This window comes from Carettochelys insculpta, chromosome 2, assembly GCF_033958435.1.
Source record: "Carettochelys insculpta isolate YL-2023 chromosome 2, ASM3395843v1, whole genome shotgun sequence".
NCBI classification, from domain to species: domain Eukaryota; kingdom Metazoa; phylum Chordata; order Testudines; family Carettochelyidae; genus Carettochelys; species Carettochelys insculpta.
The window spans coordinates 265,825,064-265,846,660 of record NC_134138.1 but is presented as its reverse complement, the minus strand read 5'-3'; the positions used below and the strand labels follow the sequence as shown (position 1 = coordinate 265,846,660).

The 21,597-nt window shown below is 42.5% G+C and overlaps 1 protein-coding gene across 8 annotated transcripts in view; it reads right to left on the bottom strand.

Annotated features, from left to right (window-relative positions):
* The window catches only part of KMT2C (lysine methyltransferase 2C), a 346,453-nt gene that overhangs the window by 101,723 nt on the left and 223,133 nt on the right, over nt 1-21,597 (bottom strand). For all 8 annotated transcript variants that reach the window (XM_074985089.1, XM_074985087.1, XM_074985090.1 and 5 more), the window contains one exon: nt 19,062-19,795. In XM_074985089.1, the coding sequence (XP_074841190.1) occupies nt 19,062-19,795 (734 nt within the window). The remainder of the gene's footprint in view (nt 1-19,061; nt 19,796-21,597) is intronic.

Sequence of the window (21,597 nt, the reverse complement as noted above, 5' to 3'; positions counted from 1 at the left end):
CTAGGGGTTCTGTACTGTTGCTGCTATTGATAGAGCCCGTGGCCGTAGCCCCGTTGATACTGAGCACGCTGTGGTTGTAAGCGTAGTGTCTTTGCTGAGGATAAAATTTTTCCCTCCTGTATGGGGGAGTATAAATGCCCGAGCTTCTAAGTGTAGCTCTGGAGTCCTTACTGGAGTGAGGGACCGAGTCGGTTGAGTCTGCAAAACAGCTTTTGTGTATCAAAGGGAAGGTCCACGATCTTCGCCTGTAGGTCCCTCGAGATACCCGACGTCTAGGGCCAGGATTCTCTATGCATGACCACTGCTGCAGCCGTTGAGCGTGCCGCCGTGTCCGCCGCGTCCAGGGCAATCTGGATTCCCGTCTGCGATGCTGTGTAGCCCTCTTGAACAATCACCTTTAACACCGGCTTTTTGTCTTCCGGGAGTGAATCCATGAGGGGAGTAAGCCCAGAGTAATTATCAAAATTATGGTTTGCTAGGTGTGCCCATAATTTGCCACTCTCAATAGCAGGACAGGAGAGGAATATACCTTCCTGCCAAACAGCTCTAGCTTCTTATCATCTTTGTCTGATCCCCCGATTTGTACTAAGAAGCATTTGACCTCTGCTGGGATGACCCGACCACCAAAGAATTTGGTTGTGGGTGACTGAAGAGGAACTTCATGCCCTCTGCCAGGATGAAGTATTTCTTATCCGCTCTCCCATTCATAGGCGGAACAGAGGCCGGAGTCTGCCATATAGTAATGGCTGACTCCAGAATGGCTTCGTCCAGTGGAATAGCAATTTTGGATGAAGCCGGGGGTCTCAGATTTTTCAGGAGTTTGTGATGTTTCTCCTGCACCTATACCGTTTAAATGTCATGCGTGAAAGCCACCCTTTAAAACAGCTCCTGAAACTGTTTAAGGTCATCCCGGGGAGAGACATCCCCGGGGGCCATGGCGTCGTCTGGGGAGGATGAAGAGGAACCCCTAAGGTAAACCTCCCTTGAACCCTTGGGTTCCCACGGGCGATGACACACTTGCTCGCTGGAGGATTGTGAAGGAAAGTCTCGGGGTTCTAAATTTAACTCACCTTGAGACAACTGTGTTTCCGTCCCCGATCGGGAGTGCCCACGGGGGTATTGAGCTGCTGGGGGGGGGGGACCTGCCCCTGCGTGCAGGCCTGTGGTTTGTCTGTGTCCAGACTGATAGGGACGACCATGGCAGCATGGCAAGGGTCCGGAGATGGAGACCTGGACCACTCACGGGGTGTGTACCCCCGATGTCTGGGAGAGCGAGACCTCCGCGGCGACACCGATAGAGGTGAAACTGGCTTGTGACAGTACTCCAATGGGATCCAATCCCAGAAAATGGTAAAGGTGGCCCAAGCCGTGGTGACATCGGTTGGAGGAACGGAGAAGGCGGTTTTTTTTTTCCTTTGATGGGCCGGTAGAGACACAGGCCTTTGGTGCGGCGTGTGTATCACAGGGGGAGGGCTTGGTGCTAACAGCAGTGCAGCCCTGTCCAGAGATGGACTGCGGTGCCGGGTTTTTGATGTTGCCTTGCCCCTCCGCTGCGGGGCCGGCACCACCCCCTCCCCTGCCGGGAATCTCGGCCCCACTGTTAGCACTGTGCTCGGCACTGTCAGCTGCAGTGCTGCACGGGTATCCCCCTCCGGTGCCTGCAGGCTCCGTGCCTGGCACCCCTGCACCGCTGGTGCCGCAGCAGTCTGTGCCGCCTGTGACGGTGCCGCCGCCTGAGTATGCAGCCGGTAGCTGTGTGCTCCGCTCGTCCTGCTCGCTGCAGATGCACGGCAAGAATCGAGCCAGGGAGGGAAGACGGCCGGTAGCTGTGTGCTCCGCTCGTCCTGCTCGCTGCAGATGCACAGCAAGGATCGAGCCAGGGAGGGAAGACGGCCGGAAGCTGTGTGCTCCACTCGTCCTGCTTGCTGCAGATGCACGGCAAGGATCGAGCCAGGGAGAGTTCCCTCCGTTTCTGCACTGGGGGTGGGGGGAGGTCAGAGCACAATGAGAACGCGGCCGGGTAGCCTGCAATTCCCGCAGGCATCGTATGCCTTCGCTATGCCCCACGGAGGCTGGCATAGCTTCACAGCATGACTCATGCTGTGTAAAACCTGAAGAGGCCATTGTGGTGAGTCCTTTATTGTTAAGAGGGTACTTAGCACTTAATCCGTGCCTTTCCTCCTCAAAGAGTGATCACCGGCCTGCGGCAGCGGGAGGCCTAAGCCTTTCACGTCCGCTCTGTTCTTCTCCGCTCCTCTCTTCTTCCTTTTTTTTTTTTTTTTTTTGCTGGTATTCTCTTTGTCTTTGCTTTCTCTCTTCTTCTTTTTTTTTTTTGTTTAATAGCCGAAAAACAACAAATTACACGTGGAAAAAAACCACTAAGTAATCTGACTCTGGCCTTAGCCTGAGCGGATTCCGTCTGCAGCCAAGGGCGGTTGAGAAGGAACTGGTGGGGACCAGATCGTGCACGCAGCCGGGGGTGCGGCGTGCGCTGGCGCATGCGCGATCCAGGAGAAACTGCTGGAAGATTTCCCATCTGCGGCACCAGGTGAGCCCGACACCTATTGTGGAGCACCCACGGGGACCACTTGAAGAAGAAACTGGGCTTTTGCTTGGGAAAAAAAAAAAAGTGGAGCATCAATAAAGCAAATGCACTTTGTCAACAAAACTCAGCGCGTCCGTCAGCAGCATTATACCTCTCCCGGTCAGGTATATTGACTCTCTTGATAGTTTCCAGTCGACAAAACAGCCATATAGATGCTCTGGGACCCTTTTGTCGACAGACAAGGCTTCCGGTTCACTGGTCAGCCCTGTTTGCAGAGCTAACAGTCAGCCGTTCTGCCGAGAGAGGGCCAGACAGTCTGGCTACTCTCTGTCAATAGAGCAGATTGCTCTTTCAATTCACTTTTGTGTGTAGACATGATCTGTTGACAGAAGTTTTGCTGGGAAACCCCTTCCAACAGTAATTTCTGCTGCGACAGAGGCTTCGCGTGTAGATGAGGCTTACCAGTATAGCTAAAAGATGTATCAGTCTCCTTGTGTGAACAAAGCCACGTTAGTATTAAAGTGCTTTATGGGTACTGTATAGCTATTTGCACACGGGATTGGAATGAACCTAAACTGTTTTAAGTGCTGTCACCCTAAGGGTTACGCTGGTATAATAGTATTTGTTTTAAAAGGGGAAAGGCATACTCTAACTGAAATAATTGTACCAGTGCAAAAGCTGTGTGGATCAGACATCAGTAAAAATATATCCCTGTCACCTTGTGTTTAACAACTCCTATGGTACTCAATGGAAAAAAAAATACCAACGAAGTTGAATGTGAGTTAAAAATATTGTAGTTTTACCAATCAAAATGTGTGCTGAATAAAGATTATGTTCATCAGTAATATTAACTGTCAGAATAAGCATCAGCGATTATGTTAGCAGATCAAGAGCTACAGGACAGTTAAGATATCAACTCTTTGCAATTATGCAGCTGTTTACTATTTAACATGAAGGCAGGCAGAACTAGCTTTCAGTTTGGGCAAGAATAAGGTAATTTTCCAGAAAATTAAACTAAAAATGTTCCTGTCATTACAGATTTGTTTTTCTGCAAAAGAAATTGTGTTCATTTTTTGTCAAATATTTGTTCTTTATCCATAACGAAATAATGGACAAATTCTCCATACCAAAGTCATCCTGTGTTTACCAGGGAGAATATATTACTTGAGGACCACAACTCAAAGATCTCAAAACACATTACTCAAAGCTACCATATAAAGTCTTACTTGGAATATATTACATAATTTTGCTGTACAGAGAACACAGTTCTCTGGAAATTAAATATTTAAAATTTATTTAAAACATAATAAAACTTTAAATTTGAATACAATATATCCATCTTTCAAAATAAAAATGAATTATATATAATTATAAACCACACTGTTATAGTTTAAATTTCCAATTGAATCCAAGTTTGATTGTAGTTCTGAAATGCATTCGAATTTTATGTCAGATAAATTTAATTAAAAACACACCACTTCCACAGTAGTGTGAATTAATTACATCAAAGAGATGCTTTAATTATATTCTGGCTTTTTAATTAAGGCCCATTACAGCACAACACAGGAGAAAAAGTTGCATTCAGTTCACTTATATCCAAGCCATGGTAATAATTATGTACTTTGACATAAATAGGAAGTTTTCATTCTCCATCATGTTCCTGAGTTCTCAGAACTGAACAGAACAGCTGCAACTAAATTACAACAAAAGGATACACAATGTCAGCAAAGATCAGGAGAGCTTACTAAATCACAAGTGACTGTGTTTAGCAACTGATTGCCTCCTTTAGGAAGTATACTTTAATCAGAAATAAAGATGCAAATGTAAGCTTTCACCTCATTTAATAAAATACCCCATATGATCTTTTCTGATTGCAATTGTCAGTTCTACTGCGAAGAAAGAATATACAAGGACTTTGAAATAACTTGACTATTATAAATCTAACTCTTCTTGTATTAAAAACAATCCCCCAACATTAAAAACATCTTAAAAGCCTCTTCCCATCCCCACACACTAACTGAAGTCCCCTTTATTTAGGTTCTCACAGCTATGATAGTAATCTGAAGATTTCCATTGTTATTAAAAGTTATTAAAAAGTTGCTACAAAAACACCATAACACGGGATAGGAAATGTATACAACAAATGCAACATAGTATTTGTCTCTCTCAGGGTATATCTACACTATACGGGGGATTAACGCTGAAGAGATCAATACATAGGCTATTGCATCTGCTTAGAAGCCACTGCCAACCTTACTCACCACCACATCTTGTGTGTCGTATATGGACTTCAGCTATCCTATTTGCGAAGCTGAAGAAGATTGAAGGCTGGGGTTAGTGTAGACAAGGCCTCAGTAGTCCTCCTCCTCGTAATAACCTTTTAGGTATGTGAAAGCTGTTATGACCCCTCTCAGTCTTGTCTTTTGCAGACGAAACAAACTCATTTTTAATCTTCCCTCACACAGCATGCTTTCTCGACCTTTCGTATTTTTTGTTGCTCACCTCAGGACCAGAGCAGTTACTTCACTATCATGATTTTGACTACACTTATTTCTTTGCACTATATTTATAACAACTTTTAATATTAAACCATGAGAACACAAATATTCAGGTTTCTATATTGGTTTGTCTTGTAATGGTATGCATACATGGATTTCATATGAGGATTTTTTCATAGATAATGACTAATGATCCATATCATATTGTCTGGAGATTGGGGGGAGAGGGAGTAAAGAGTACCTCAATAACATCAGAGCCACAAACTTTGAGAGGAAATTTAGCCTTGAATTTATTTATATGGGTGGAAGCATTCTGCTGAGCGAGTGTTTTCATTCCTACGTGGACCATGGAAATAGGACTTTATACACATACTTGTAAATAAACAGGACTACACCCAAGAAATATTTGATTCTATCATAATTTTTTTTCCTACTCATGGAAATATGCAACCACTCAAATATGGGCCAGCCCCTCTTTGGCTCAAGCAACAAAGTACTCTATATAATACATTTAAATGGCCATCACCGATTAATTATTCATTGTTTATTATAGTAACTAATCTCTGATGTTGGTTTTTAGTATTTTTAGAATAAAAGGGTTGTTTGTGCTATGTTACTAAGACTCCGTTCCAGAAGCAAAGCACTTAGTGTCTAAAACTCAGTAAAATACATTCTTCACTTTCAGCATGGAGGGTACCACTGACTTCCACATTAACAAGTTCAATCATATGTTTAAGCGCTTTGCTGGATCAGGGCCTAGGCAAGTGAGGAAACTATTACTGGGTTTTTAAAACTATCTACTGCAGAGAGCAGATGAGATAGAAGAGGCCCCTCAAAGTGAATGATGGATCTGAGATACTGAAACACTTTTTCTGGAATGTATATGGCATATAAGTAGTACATGCAAATGTTTTTCTCCATCCAGAAAAGGTCATTGTACTTGAAAGAGTGTTTGGATCACCTGTATATAATAAGAGGGGACAGATCTGTGAATCCATATTCAACATACAATGTGGATTTAACAGTTTATCTAGGAAACACAGATTTCTTATGGCTAATTTGCCAGTTGGTGGTTTGGTGTAAAAAGATGATTGTGTGCAATTGCAGACCAGGTGGTCAGAATTATGACTGTTTGTGGAAGCTTCATTATGCATTTTTAGGGTTTCGTTTGGTATAAATGTTCTAGCAAATTTTATTTCTGAAGAAATTGGTAAGGTAAAGTTTCACCTACAAAGGCTCAATCTGGGAAGTTCCTTTTAAAAATTGCAAACTGCTGTTTCTGATCGTTCCCAATACTATTTTAAGTTTTCTCTTGCAAAAGTTAGAAAAGAATATAGATAAAAATCCCTTTTAGAAAAATTGTTTTCCTCTGTAAAGAACCATAGAACACTAGGACTGGAAGGGACCTCGAGAGGCCATTGAGTCCAGCCCCCTGCCCCAATGGCAGGACCAAGTACTGTCTAAACCATCCCTGATAGACAGCTATATAAACCTGTTCTTAGATATCTCCAGTGAGGCAGATTCCACAACCTCCCTTGGCAATTTATTCCACTGTTTGACCACCCTGACAGTTAGGAACTTTTTTCTAACGTCCAACCTAAACCTCCCTTGCTGTAATTTAAGCCCATTGCCTCTTGTTCTATCCTCAGAGGCCAAGAAGAACAAGTTTTCTCCCTCCCCCTTACGACACCCTTTTAGATACCTGAAAACCACTATCTTCTCTTTTCCAAACTAAACAAGCCCAATTCTTTCAGCCTTTCTTCATAGGCCACATTCTCTAGACCTTTAATCATTCTTGTTGCTCTTCTCTGGACCCTCTCTAGTTTCTCCACTTCTTCAACTGCGGTACCCAGAACTGGACACAATACTCCAGCTGAGGCCTAACCAGTGCAGAGTAGAGCAGAAGAACGACTTCTCATGTCTTGTTCACAACACACCTGTTAATGAATCCCAGAATCATGTTTGCTTTGTTTGCAACAGCATCACACTGTTGACACATATTTAAGCTTGTGGTACACTATAACCCCTAGATCTCTTTCTGCTGTAGTCATTCCTAGACTGTCACTCCCCATTCTGTATGCGCAAAACGGATTTTTCCTTCTCAAGTGGAGCACTTTGCATTTGTCCGTATTAAACTTCATTTTGTTTACCTCAGACCATTTCTCCAATTTATCCGGATCATTTTGAATTATGACCCTATCCTCCAAAGCAGTTGCAAGCCCTCCCAGCTTGGTATCATCTGCAAACTTAATAAGTGTACTTTCTATGCCAATATCTAAATCTTTGATGAAGATATTGAACAGAACCGGTCCTAACACAGACCCCTGCAGAACCCCACTTGTTATACTTTTCCAGCAGGATTGAGAACTATTAAGAACTACTCTCTGGGTACAGTTATCCGGCCAGTTATGCACCCACCTTATAGCAGCCTCATCTAAATTGTATTTGCCTAGTTTTTTTATACGAATATCATGCGAGACCGTATCAAATGCTTTACTAAGCCTAGGTATACCACATCTCCTGTTTCTCCCCTACCCACAAGGCTCGTTATCCTATCAAAGAAAGCTATCAGATTAGTTTGACACGATTTGTCCTTTACAAATCCATGGTGGCTGTTCCCTACCACCTTACCACCTGTAGGGTGCGAAAAGACATTGTAATGGTCGAGAGTGCAGTCCAACCCCTCTGTGAATCCTCAGGAGAATCTAAACAGACCAGTGTGTGCAAGGTGAAAAGCTGCAAAATAACTAACCCTGCCATGGGAACTACTGCCGAACAAGGCGCGCTTGCCCAGACTTCAAGGCTACGCTGGCAGTAGGCCACAAGAGATAGTGATAGGAATGCATAGGCAATTTTAGGCAATCTTATGTTAATGAGTTGAGCTTTATCAGCTAGTGTTAGGAGGCCTGTTACAGAGCCTCTCCCCGAGCGAAGCTCCGACGAGTCAGGTTTCCCCCACTGGTGACTGCGGCGTCTCCAGGGTTCCCGTCATGGGTGTCACGCGCTTTTAATAAACCAAATCTAGCACTCGCCTTCTGGGTGCAGCCTCATTTCTGGGGAACCCGAGCCTGGTTGGTTACACCACCTGAAGAACAATTCAGGTAGTTTGTTTATCTGTATAATGGGTATGCCAAACAAGCATTTGGTACGTTGAAACAGTGCTCTATTTTAATGTGTTTCAGTTCATAACCACACTAAAGAATGACCAGGAAAAATAAAATGAGAAGCCATACACATGAGTACAATGGCAACAGGAAGGAGATATGCTGAGAGCCTTATCCCCTGCATCTTGTGAACAGGTGGTCCCCTCAGGGTGAAATCCTGGCCGTGATGGAATCACGAGCAAAAACACTCACTGATTTCAATAGGGTAAGAATTTCATGCAGTTACCAAGTATGCTACTACAGAGCTTAAAAGCTCCATGACACAGACATTCTACTGACATCCTGGCTTTTGCAGAACTTAAAATTTCTTCAACCACTCTAGTGTGTGTGTCTCAACTACTCCGAAACTTCGAACTTCTCTGAAACAGCTGGATCACTCTGAAGAGCTATAGGGACTGGACTTCTCTTTGTTCTCAACGGCTATGGCTACACTAGCAAGTTTTGCTGACAAAACCCAGTTTTGTCAACACAATAGTGGAACATCCACACACACAAGAGTTTTGTGAACAGTATGTCAACAATAGTCGACAGTTCCGCTGACAACCTTCTGCCTCTCCCAGATGAGGGAGAGCACCTTTTGTCAACAGGTTCTATTGACAAAAAAAGCTGTGCGGACACTCTGGAGGCTGGGGGCGGGGGCGGGGGGCTTCTCTCAACAGACAGGGTATCCAGGACAATAGGCAGCCCTGTCTGCTGTGTTTCTGAGTGCCCGTTTTGTTGAGAACGCCAACAGGCAGTCTGGATGCTCTGTCGACAGAGTGGAGCACTGTTCTAGTTGGCTTTTTTGTTTGGCTGCACCGTTGACAGAAGTTTTGTCAGGAAATCTCTTCCTACAGTGACTTCTGTTGACAGATTACTGTCGTGTAATCATAGCCAAAGAGTCTACAGACTGCCCCTTCCTGGTGAAGTCAAGAGCTTCAAACATACCCTGGCAAATGTCTTTAAAATTAACCATCCAAACTAACCCCAATCCTTAACAGCAACACTCCTTCAAAAGAATTCTAGCCAAATTTATTGTAGCAAATGTCATCATTTGAGAGAGACAATGTTAAAAAAAAGTTATCCATGCTTATATGAAAAACTCCTTTCTTCAGATAACAACAGCCACATATCTATTACCAGGGCTATCCCAAGGGAGGGGATGAGGTCTGGTGCAATCCCCCACAGGACCCGAGACAACCCCACCATGCCATGGACTTTGTTCCCTTACCATTCCCCTGCCCAGCAAAAGAGCCCAGAGATCACTTGGAGCCCGAGGGCCAGGTGTGGTGGAGGCAGCAAGGGCTGTCCTCCCATTCCCTGTGGCACTCAGCACACAGGTGGCAGGAGTGGCAGCCTGCTCCACTGCACTGCCTTTCCGGTCCACTATGCTTTGTTTCTCTGCAGGCAGCAGAAACCAGGTGTGTGCTCCGCTTTCTCCTGCTAAGGAAAAGTGAAGTGCAGCCGGCTGCAAGGGAGCAGGGCATGGCCCAACAGGGTGGAGCAGGCTGCTGTTTCTGCCACTCACATTGTGAGTATGGGGGGGAAAAGGGGAGGTAACCCCTGCTGACTCCACCACCCAGCCCTCAGCCCCTAGTAACTCACCCACATTCCTTCCATCCATCGCATGATTGGAGCAGCTGCTTCAGGGCCCCCAAAAGTGCAGGGTCTGGAGTGTCCGCCCCAGTATGTCCTCCAGACAGGACAGCTCTATCCATTATGATAGATACTTTGGGACAGAACTAACCTATCAGTCACTGGCAACAGGGGAATGCTCCTCCCCTTCCCACCAATCTTACCACACCTGTTGGGATAATGTCTACAGTAGAAAATTCCAATCTAGTTTCTTAAATCATAGAGCTGAAAAATGCACAATGCCACACTTGCAAACCTACACCTTTTCCAGGTGTGAAATATCTACAGTACTGAGAGAGACAGTTACACCTACTTAATCCCACTCAGAAGTCTCCATGCTTTAGTGCCCAAGACAGATGGATACAGAAATGCCCCTCACCTACCTACCTTCCTTCCTCTGGGCAATTGAGAATGGAAAAGACTTCTTCCAAAAAAAAATGGCATTGTCTACCACTGGATGGCCAATATGCAGAATGTGATGAACTTATGGTTGTTTAGCAGAAATCAATAGAGGATATATACATTCTCTGCCCTGAGAGTATCAAGACTGGACTTAAAGGTGTAATCAAACCTTTATTGATTTTACTTCAGGAATGAATGCTGTAACAACTGTGATGGCAGTTTTCAGAATTCAAATGATAGTATGGGTCTCATTAGAGAAAGTTCAAACCAAAAAACTCATAGTTGTCATTGGGAGACCTACTAGAGGGGATTTGAAACAGGATACTACCTTCTGCAGAAGTTCAATCTGGACAGAGCTCTTAGGAACACGATGAGGGTCCAAGGTCCTGCTCTGTGATTTTGTTGGGTTGGAGTAAAGATGATGGAAGGAAGTGTTTAATGGAAGGAAGTATTTAAGTATTCCTTTTCTTCAACATGATGAACACACTATACTATTCCAGACTACATTACACTATGACAGAGACTTTACCTTTTCGCTTGGATACGAGTCTCCACATACAACAAAGCCCCCCTGAGCTATAGGCACTGATGGCTGCCACACTGGCTTAACATGGTAATTTAAATATGGTATCAGCCGATAAAATTAAGTTTTGTTCTGTTAAGTTCTCTTTTGGAGTCTAGGAAAGCAATGATCACTACAACCAAGTATTCACTTTAATCCTATTTGGTCTTGGGTGGAGAACTGGTCTGGGAAAAGATAAGGAGTCCAAGAGTCTTCAAAGATAATGGCCAAAGGTTCAGCAATGAAATCTGCCAATTCCCTCAGTACCCTTGGGTGCATTAAATCCAGACCTGTGGATTTGTGTACATCTAGTTTTTCTAGATAGCTCAGAACTTGTTCCTTCCCCATGGATGGCTGCCCTCCACCTTCCCATACTGCATTGTCTTGGACTGTCATGTGGGAGTTGACTTTGTCTGAAAATACTGAGGCAAAAAAGCATTGAGTACTTCAGCTTTTCCTACATCATCTGTCACTAGGTCACTTCTCTCATCCAGTAATGGCCCCATACCTTCTCTTCACATCCCTTGCCAGTTGCAGTTCCAGTTATGCTTTCACTTTCCTGATTACTCCCCCGCATTCTCCAGCCATATATTTATGCTCCCCCTTAGTCAACTGTCCACATTGCCATTTCTTGTATGCATCCTTTCTGAGCTTAAGCTGACTAAGGATTTCTGTGTTAAGCCAAGCTGGTTGCCTACCATGTTTGCATTTCTTACTATGCAGAGGGATGGTTTGTCCCTGTGCCTTCAGTAAGATTTCTTAAAATACTGCCAGTTCTCTTGTACTCTTTTACCCATCATCTTCATTTCCCAAGGGATCCTCCTCATCAGTTCCCTCAGGGAGTCAAAGTCTGCTCTTTTGAAATCAAGGGTCTGTATGTTACTGCTCACCCTTCTTCCTTTTGTCTGGATACTGAAATCTATGATCTCATGGTCACTGCAGCCCAGGTTTCCACCCACTTCTATTTCTCCTACTAGTTCTTCCCTGTTTGTGAGCAGCAGATCAAGTTGCACACGGCCCCTGGCTTTACTGACTAGATGGAACGGATTTACCAGAAGCCTGACACCTCACTATAGCACAGGATCCACATGGATAGACCTGTGCTGGAAGCACAGGGACAGAGTTAAGCCTCTTCTTGACTCTTGGGGGTTCTGTGCGCTACTCTGAGTCTGCCATTTCCAAGCTGGGGGGTCAGGGAGGAAATGGCTGAACTTTGCACTCAGAGGCATGGGTGTTGCTGTGGGCTACAGAGCCTCAGGTTTGATCTTCCATCTGCTGTGCTGTCCTCCTTGCTTCACTATTCTTACAGAGATGGGTCTACTTGCCCTAGAGCCAGTTCTTTTCCAGTCCTACTTGATCCCTTTCTTGCTGCGGGAAGGGCCTAGAGTAACTTCCCCCCACCCGGGCTCCAGCTTGCCAAACACAGTCTGGTCCCTCTCTTGTTCAAATGCGTGGGGAAGAGCCTCCAATCAGACTGTGTTATGATGGAAACTGCACTCACTCTACAGAGACAGTCGAATTCCCCGAAGAGACACTCACTAAATGAAGCAGGATGCACACGCTTTCCTGCTTGCTTTTGTCTCTCTCAGGCCAGCTGTCTCCCAGAAGCCTGAAGGGCACCAGCCACTGCACACATCTCAAAGGAGATGCAAAGCCGAGGGCACAGCTTGTCACGAAGAAAATGCAACCCTGCGATGTGACTGGAGATTAGATGGGCACGTAATTAAGTCAAACTGTTAGTGAGAAATTTGAAATAAGGTCTTGAATTTCCACTCTCAAGAACTCTGCAGCAGGGAGACCTGGCTGAGCCACCACTGAGACAGAAAAAACTGGCAGGAGCTTCAAAGAGCACGGCTTTCTCCTGTTGCCACAAAATGACAGGTCTGGTTCTACCGTCAGTGCTCCCCTCCCCATGCAGAAAGCAGGCTTGTGTGTTCATTTTAACAGGTCTTACGAAATAATTTCCAATGAACAACTTGCCCAATCATCCTCAAACTTCCCCACAATAATTCTCTTTTGGAAGAACACCATGCATAAAATTATATATAGAATAATTTCCTAGCTTTGGAGAAACAAAACAAATTGCATCTAAATGAAGATTAACGAACAGAAAAACTGATTACTTTTAAAAAAAGTTACTCATGTCATTCTGAAGCATGTGAACCAACTTCCAAAAACAAACTTAGTATCTGGTATCAGAGAAAGGAGCAAATAGTGTAAATGTCTCATCTACTAAAAATTAGAAAAGTAGAAATTTATATTCATTATAGCTTGAAAGAAAAAAAAGAGACCTCTATATTTAATTATCAAATTTTAAGAAGTGAGCATAATAAAACACCAGAGGACATAAATACTGTGTGTGTGTTCTCAGGTACTAATGAAATATTTTCATGGAAGGTTAATTCTCATTCACATTTACTGATTTGCCAGAAGTGCAAATTATAACATTCACTCAAGGCAAACTGTATCAATGCAACTCTAAGTGTTACCCATGAGTGCAAATTTTAACACACAATTTATCCAACTGGGATTTTTCTGTTTGCTTATACATTACTCAGAAGGGAAATTATTTACCAAGTAATTGGATTTTCTGAAGCAAGTATCCTCCATAGACCTACATTCAAAATAGTCAGTCCCTTAGTAAACTAACAAACTAGGAAGTTAATACTGTAAAACTGAGAACCCTCACTGGAAAGAGTTACGGCACTACATTAGGGATATGAGTATAAAGGCTGAACCTCTCTAATCAGGCATCCACTGGTTCCTGACCAGTGCTGAATGAGAGAATTTGCCAGACCTTGGGAGCTCAATATTGTCTAGCAGCATTACTGACACTTCCAATGCTCACTGGGCTCTTATAAGAAATTTAGGGGTAAATTACTTCTGAACACGGAACACAGAGAGCCACGACTGTTGGCTATAGACAAACTTTATTGGACAATGGGAAACCTGACCACATCCATGTTAAGTGGTCAGCTGACTAACTAAAATCACACCACATTACCTATGATTCTGGACAACAGAATGCCGGACTAGAGAGGTTCAACATATATATGTACATACCTTTGTACATAATGACTGACAGGAATCTAAGGGTATAAAAAAATAAACACAGAATTGCTCATCTCTGAGAAAGGAGAAGTGTGTTTCTAATGATGAAATTCTCTTCAGAAAACATCATTTAAAAAAAGCAAATTCCTTTTCTTAAAAGATAAATTTCCTCCTCAAATACGGAGGTCTCCTAATTAACACACTATCCAGTATAAAACAATATGAACAAAATTAAAAAAACCAAACAACTAAGAGCACAAAAACCATATAATAATCCAGTTGTAACTAAATTGTATATTAAACAAGGGAAAAGTTGTGTTTATTTGTAGTTTGATACTACTTTTTGTTCAGTACTCACTCAGGCAAATTTCCAATGACTTCATAGGAAGTTTGACAGAGCTAGGACTGGGAAAACAAAAAACAAAAAAAAAAAGGAGTAACAACTAACAAGTTTAATATTTGGACCAACGTGTTTGCAGACACTTTTCTAAGAATGACAATGCTACTGGAATGATACAACTTCCAACGTCGGCTATTTGGATTCAACATACATGTCTGATTCAAAATCCACTGAAGTTAGTGATAGTCTTTTAATTAACTTCAATGCTATTTATTGAAGCCTTTAGTTCTCAAGTAGAACATTATTTTTCCCCAGATAGACCAGAGTAAAAAACAGAGAAATAAAAAACTATAAATGATTTGTGTGCTCTGTCACCAGTCTTTTTTTTTTTTTTTTCCTAACTCCAATTGGAAATGGTTATCCAGACAAATCTGTTTCTTCATACTCAAATAACCACACATGCGCTATTTCAACTGTTACACATTAAGACTTCAGCTACATGTGCTTACTTGAATATCTGATCTCTCATGACCCTTCCTCAGAGTACTAATACATCCTGATATTAGGAAGATGCAGATTTCAAAAAAAATGTACTGATGACTCTTTTTTCTTTTTAAAATTAACATGGAAATGAAATGCTAAAATTATGTTATGACAACATTATAGCTGAGATTTTGTTTGCTAGCCATGAAAATCAATGTTATGGTTCCCACAGCAATTGTAACTTGGCTATATTACACACGCTATACATACATTAAGATGTTCATGTCACCAGTAGAGAAAGTGTGCAGAAAGTACAACATAACTCAGTTCTGTCTGCTGATTTTTTAAAAACGTACAGTTATTTACTCCACCACTTACAAATTATTGATGCTGAATTAAAACTGTGAAGAAACAATGTGATTTTAGACAACCTCACAGAAACCCATTCCACAGTCAAATATGGCGATTCATCCAAACAGTCCTTTACACCCCCCTCTTTATGGGCTCTCCAGCAGCTGTTAATTAACAAACATTGTCAAGAGAACTGTAGCTGACCTCTCTCACAAGTCATGGGGGCAGAACTTTAAGTAACATTTAGTTTGTTGACATACAGAATAACAGTGTTACTACTCTTAAGCATTCTCCTCTATCACACAAAAAATAGCAGCTCAGGTCATTTTAAACTATGGCAGAAAAAAATCTGCATGAAAAGCTAAGTAAATTTTAATAGGAAAATGTATTTTATTTTCAAGACCCTTTTAGTATGGAAACAATGTTAGATTATTCTAAAATATCTGACAATGTTTATTTAAATACTATAAAGAGAAATTATAGCAGGAGCAAGTACAACACCTTCTAGTAGATTAGCTGCAATTTTCTGATTTACTACATATTCTAACCAATTTCACTATGTTTACATACAAGGAAAGCCATTGACAAATGCATCAAACACCAGCTGGTTGAATTATCTTGTATGCAATTTGCTGCATTTACTATAGAGGATTAAATTAGTCTTGGATTCTTAATCCTTAGAGGACATTGTTTGTCACCTCTTAAAAATACCAGGCTCTGCTTGAGCTTGTGAATATTCTTAACTAAGGGCTTGTCTACACTTAGTGGAAGATAGAGGCTGCCATACTCAAATCTTCTGGAGTCTGATTTAGTGCGTCTAGCAGGGATACGCTAATATTGAACTCATAGGGCATCTCTGTCAGCACTGGTACACCTGCTCCTTATGATGAATAAGGGAAGTCAGTGGCACCTAGCCTAAAGGCAGATGATTGGCTTTTGGTGAAGACGCCATAAGCTGTTGGGAAAAGCTCTTCTGCCAAGACATCAATGTCTACACAGGCGTTTACAGTCAGTATACCTACATCACTTAGGAGTGGGGTGTTTTCAAACCCCAGCAATACAGTAATGCCAAAATAAGTGTGTAATATAGATCTGGCCTAAATGAGTGAGGCTACATCTACAATACAATGTAAATTCGATTTTGTAATTCTGGGTTTTATAAATTCTAATTTGTCTACCCTCACCTCCCCACAAAGTTAACTTATTGCTGGCACTCTCAATCATCAAGTTGCACTCTTGCAACAGTGCATTGTGGATACCTATCCCACAGTTCCCTCAGCCCTGTAGCATTCTGGGTATTTTTCCTGGTGCAGTATGGGGAAAAAATGCCCCGCAAGTGGTTGTGGGTATGTGATGTTATCTTCCCACATTGTATGGTCCCCATTCCCTCCCACGGAAAGCAAACAGCCATTTTTTCCAGAGTGAAAGAAGTAGGGAATCCCAGGAAAAGGAAAACCAAATAGCCTGGCTTCAGAAGGTATAGTGCGCCAGGGAGGGAGTCTGTCATACTGCCCTGGGATCACCCAGGTGTCTGTGTCATCTCAGCTGGCCCCCTAGACACTCTCCCACACACGAATCCAGAAACATCATGCCTGAAAATATTCCAGTTTGAAGAAAGAGAAGGAAAGTAAAGTTGAAGACAAAAGAATTTGTGATGCAGGATTTTTGGATTCCCACTTCACCACACAGACATGTGCAACAAGGGGGATGGAGCTCCCCAAAGTTCCACATGCATGATGAATGACTCTGTACCCTGGGATCACCCAGGCGTCTGTGCCATCTCAACTGACTGTCCACCCACTTTCCCCGCCTTGAAAGCGTCCTGACCTGGGCAAAATGGTATGGCTTCTACCTGATAACCCAACTAGCACTCCAGGCATGGGCTTGCCTTATTTGCCCCCCCTGCCCCCACACATTCTATTGGGGGTGTCATGAGGTGTTGGGTTGTCTGTTGAAGGGACAGTTGACAAGGACCCTTCAATATGTTGCTCAGGTGAGGAGACCAGCCCCGACTGACTGAGTCCACCCTCGCACATACCATTAGGTGGGTGTCATAAGGTGATGGGGGTTGCTTTTTGAAGGGCCAGTTGAAACGCTCCTTTCCCCCTTGGGAGAGCAAACCCCCAAAATCTTTGCCATGGGGGAAGACTTCCCCTGGCAAGAGCAAGCCCATGAGAATCCTTCCCGCCTTTGAAGCCCTCACCGTGCACAAGCCAGGACACGGTGTTGTCTGGCAGCATGGTCCACACTGTGCAGCAGGCATGTCCTTTCATTGGCTCAGGTGCTAGCCACATGATGTGTCTGGGTGCAGGAAAGAACCTGACTGCATGATGCCTGCCAGGGAAGGGGGGGGGGGCAGGCGGGGGCTGCCCCTGTACAAACGTAAACCACAGAAAAGAAGTTCCTCGGCCCCTCATACAAGCATGACCCCTACAGCCAATATGAAACGTGGTATGGTGGGGCAGAGGCTGGTGCCAGTGCTGAAAAGAAAATCCAAGTGCTCAGCTTACAGAGGGAGAGACAGAACCATGAACTCTGTGTTGGGGCTATTTTTAATGGGTAGATGCACTCACCATGCTGATAATAAAGGAAGAAGGTTCTCAGCCTCTCATACAAGCATGACCCCACAGGTTAGCCACCCTGGGCTTCCTGGTGCCGCATTCAAATTTGCAGGCTTCCTGTTACTTAATTCCTCTGCAACTTGAGAGCAGCAGAGATGGAAGCAGCCAGAAAGGACACCCAGGGAGCATTGTGGATACATACAGGATACCTCTGGAGGCTAATAAAATTGATTTAAAGATTTGGTGTTTCCACATTAGCCTTCATTTGAGTTTTGAAATTCGAACTTGATGCTATGCCAAGTTGCTTTCCACGATATTATAATATCGACCTTAGCAGGCCCTAAAATTGACCTAATTGTATTTATAGAGAACACTATGACATTGTAAAATCGAGCTAACTGCCTTAAATCCAACTTTATCATGTAGTGTAGACATACCCTAAGAGAGAAAGTATCATTATTTACTTTTGAGGACTATGATAAATCTTCCCAAATCACAAGTGGTATTTTGTTACCAGATACTTTCTAATAGATATCTGCCAATGTAACAAAATTATCAGATTATCTGACATAATCACAAACTTCTGCCCAGGGAAAATCTCCAAGCAGAAGGACAGCAAGTTTGCCGGAGGTTCATCTACAAAGGCAGGTAAAAAAGTTTAACTTTCTCCTGCCTACAAATACAATAGACTGATCAAGATGGAAACATATGCAGATTGATATGAAAGAGTGCAAAATACGCTTACACAACAAAAACTACAGTACTATGGATATCACTTCTGGGATGTGTGTTTAATAATGCATTTGAGGATCATATAAGATAGGAGTTCTCAAACTTCACTGCACTGCAACCCACTTCTAACAAAAATCACTTCCCAGCCCCAGGAGGGTGGACCAAAGTCTGGGCCTGCTTAAAAGCACCACTGTCCCAGGTGGGGGAAGGGGGGCAAAGCCCAAGCCCCACAGCCCCAGGCAGGGGTGTGGGAGGGTGTCAAAGGTGAAGCTCAGGGGCTTGAGCCCCACCCAAGGGGCCTGTAGCCTGAGCCCTGCCAGCCAGGGCTGAAGCCCTTGGGCTTTCGCCCTTGGCAGTGGAATTCAAATTTCAGCCCCAGATCACAGCAAGTCTAAGCCACCCTGGTGACCTCATTCAAAGGGGACTGCAACTCACTTTGGGGCCCCAACTCACAGTGTGTGAACTGTGGATGTAAAAAGTAAGGAATCTCCCATGAGAACTTCACCATGTCTTACCTTCAGTTATTGAATCTACAGTTCCCTAGAGTTTTTCACAGCAAATGTGTTTAAAATAATGGATTGTTAACAATAAACTAAATTGTTAACAATAAACTAACTTTATAATGCAGGGTAAACACAATGTATATTTTCTAAGATTGATCAAATTATTTTTCATAAAGCCAAATGGGAAGCATCTTTCAAAAACACAGGAAGTTGTTAATTTATTTACCAGCTTCTATACTAAAACATTGTGCTTACCTGTCTTGATCGGGGTCTCCCAGGAGAAAATTTTCGTTTGGTGATAGCAGGTTTTCCCATGCCAATTTTTGGAGTGACAGTTATGTATGTTGTTGGGAGAGGATTTCCAGCAGAGGAATTCCGTGGTGGAGTCTGACTGTGCAGTATATCTCGTGCACAATGCACATCTAATGAAACTAATGGGGAGTAACACACATTTCTCTTGCTTATATCCACTGATGATGAAAATGAAGAACATGTCTCATTCGGTGACTTTATAGGTTTATCTCCTAATAGCAAACTGTTGTTTACACAACTTTCATTTGCAGGAATAGTTTCCGCTTTCAACAGAAGAGTTGGTGTTTCAGAGCTCTCATGGGTGTCTTTCTTTTCTACATCTTCTTGCATTCTTACTGTCTCTAATTGTTCTTCTGTCTTAGAAGTCTCCTCTTTACTCACAGACTCCAAGGTTTCTGGTGATATAGTTGTGGTCTCAGGTGCTAAAAGGGGAGGCTGAGTTTCCTCTGTGGATACTTGTGATATTTCCATGTCTTGTGACAGTTGCTGTTCTTCTACTTGTTTGTCTGACTCCTGCTGTGCTACAGCTTGAATGCTTTGTGTCACTTTGATCATACGCTCAGTTTGGTTGTCATCAGATGCTGGTGTCTTTTTAGGAGATGTTTCCATTTCAGCTGTTTCAAGTTGATCAGAGACTCCTAATTCCAGTTCAAGAGTCTTCTCATCCTGTGATAGGTCTGTAACCAAGTAAGAGCATATTGTTAGAGACTCAAATGAAAGTTTCAAAAGCAGAAAATGTTTCGATAATTGAAAAAAGTGGACTATAGTTCAACACTAAAATATACATTTATCTTCCAGAGGAACAATCCAGCTGATGGAACCTAGGTTTAAATGCGAAAGTGCAAGAAAGCAGAATGTTCTGAGGCTTGCATGACATCAGTTTTAACCACATGGCTACATTTGTTAGGGGTGTGAAAAAAGCACATATCAACAGAAAAATGTATGCCAAGTATAAGCCTTGAGGAAACAGTTGCAGTGGTAAAACAAATCCTTTTGCTGTAGTAGCTTATTTTATTTTGTGATCTGGCATAAAACATACGGACAAAGGAAACAGAACAGAAAAGAAACCAACTCATTTGCAGATATGAGCAATGCTCCCAAACTCTTTCTAGTGTAGGTAGACAAGCCATTGCAGAAGACTTTTCAATATAAAACTTGGTCCCACCTACAGATCACTTTTAACCAAGCACTGAAATTGTGGAAGAACAGGTAAGCAATGTGGTCCTTGATCAAACTACCTAACCCCACAGACAAAATATTTTAGGAAAAAAAACAAATTAATATGTGATATGATGGAAAGCGGACTATTTCTCTTGAATAGCTGCAGACAGTTAAATCTATATATTGTAACTAAATGCTACAGTGATGGACACATTTCGAATATGAATATACATATCGAACTGCTCTAATTATGCTACAATAAATTATGTTAAGGGAAAAAGATGTGGTGTAAAAAAAGCTCACATTATACAATAGGCAAATGTTACACATTTCTAAGCCTCCAATAAGAGCTGCGAAACTTCTTAAAGGGTCTCCCTTCATCTTCCTCTTGCCTCTCCTCACTGGAGCTCAGCTTTGCTCCTGGGTCTGCAAGGAGGTGGCTGGGAAGGTGGAGTATTATAGCATACTGGCTGCTCTAAGTGGTGGGGCAGAAATCACTGGCTCCTACTTGCTGAAGGGGTGGGAAGTTTATAACCTTTTCCTTTGGGCTGGGATGCCATTGCTCAGTGAGCACATCTGACCATGCTCCCAGTGTTTCTGACATAATCTGACAATGCAAACACTGTCAGGTTTGCACTAAGATTTTTTTAGTATATTTCAAGGCTTCAAGCTACAACAAACATTTTATGTAACTAATCCACAAAAGTCAAAATACAATCTAGAAAGCAAAAAAGCTTTTGCTTACACAGTTACAAATAACCCAGCAACTTGCAATGATGGAAAAATTAAAGCCAGAAAAGGTAAACCAACTGTTTAATAGGGTGTTTACTAGATAGACAGACAGACAGACAGACAATCTTTCTTGCTTCAGTGTGGCTATGGTGCTCAAATCTAAACATGTACAGAAGTAGTAAAAGTCCATTTTCCTAAAGAAAATGAGGATAGTGGAGAACAGTTAATAATAAATTTAAAGTAATATATTATCTTTGAGCTACGTAAAGTGAAAGTATGTTCAAAACATAACAATTTTCACTGCTATAAGATAATTTTAGATTTCAATATTCAGCAATTGGATTAACACCGTTGATTTAATATAAAGCTTTATAGTTTAAACAAAGACCCAGTGTTGCACAAATCAGTCAGATAATAAATCAGAATAGTATAGATATTCAAAAAATTAACCACAAACTAAATTTTCCAGTGGGTAATTTATAGCAAACTACAATTTTCCTTCTGAAAAATACCTCTGACAGATTCATAACCCCATGATATCCACCATAAAAACATTAAAAAGAAAGACTCCACAGATTAAACAATC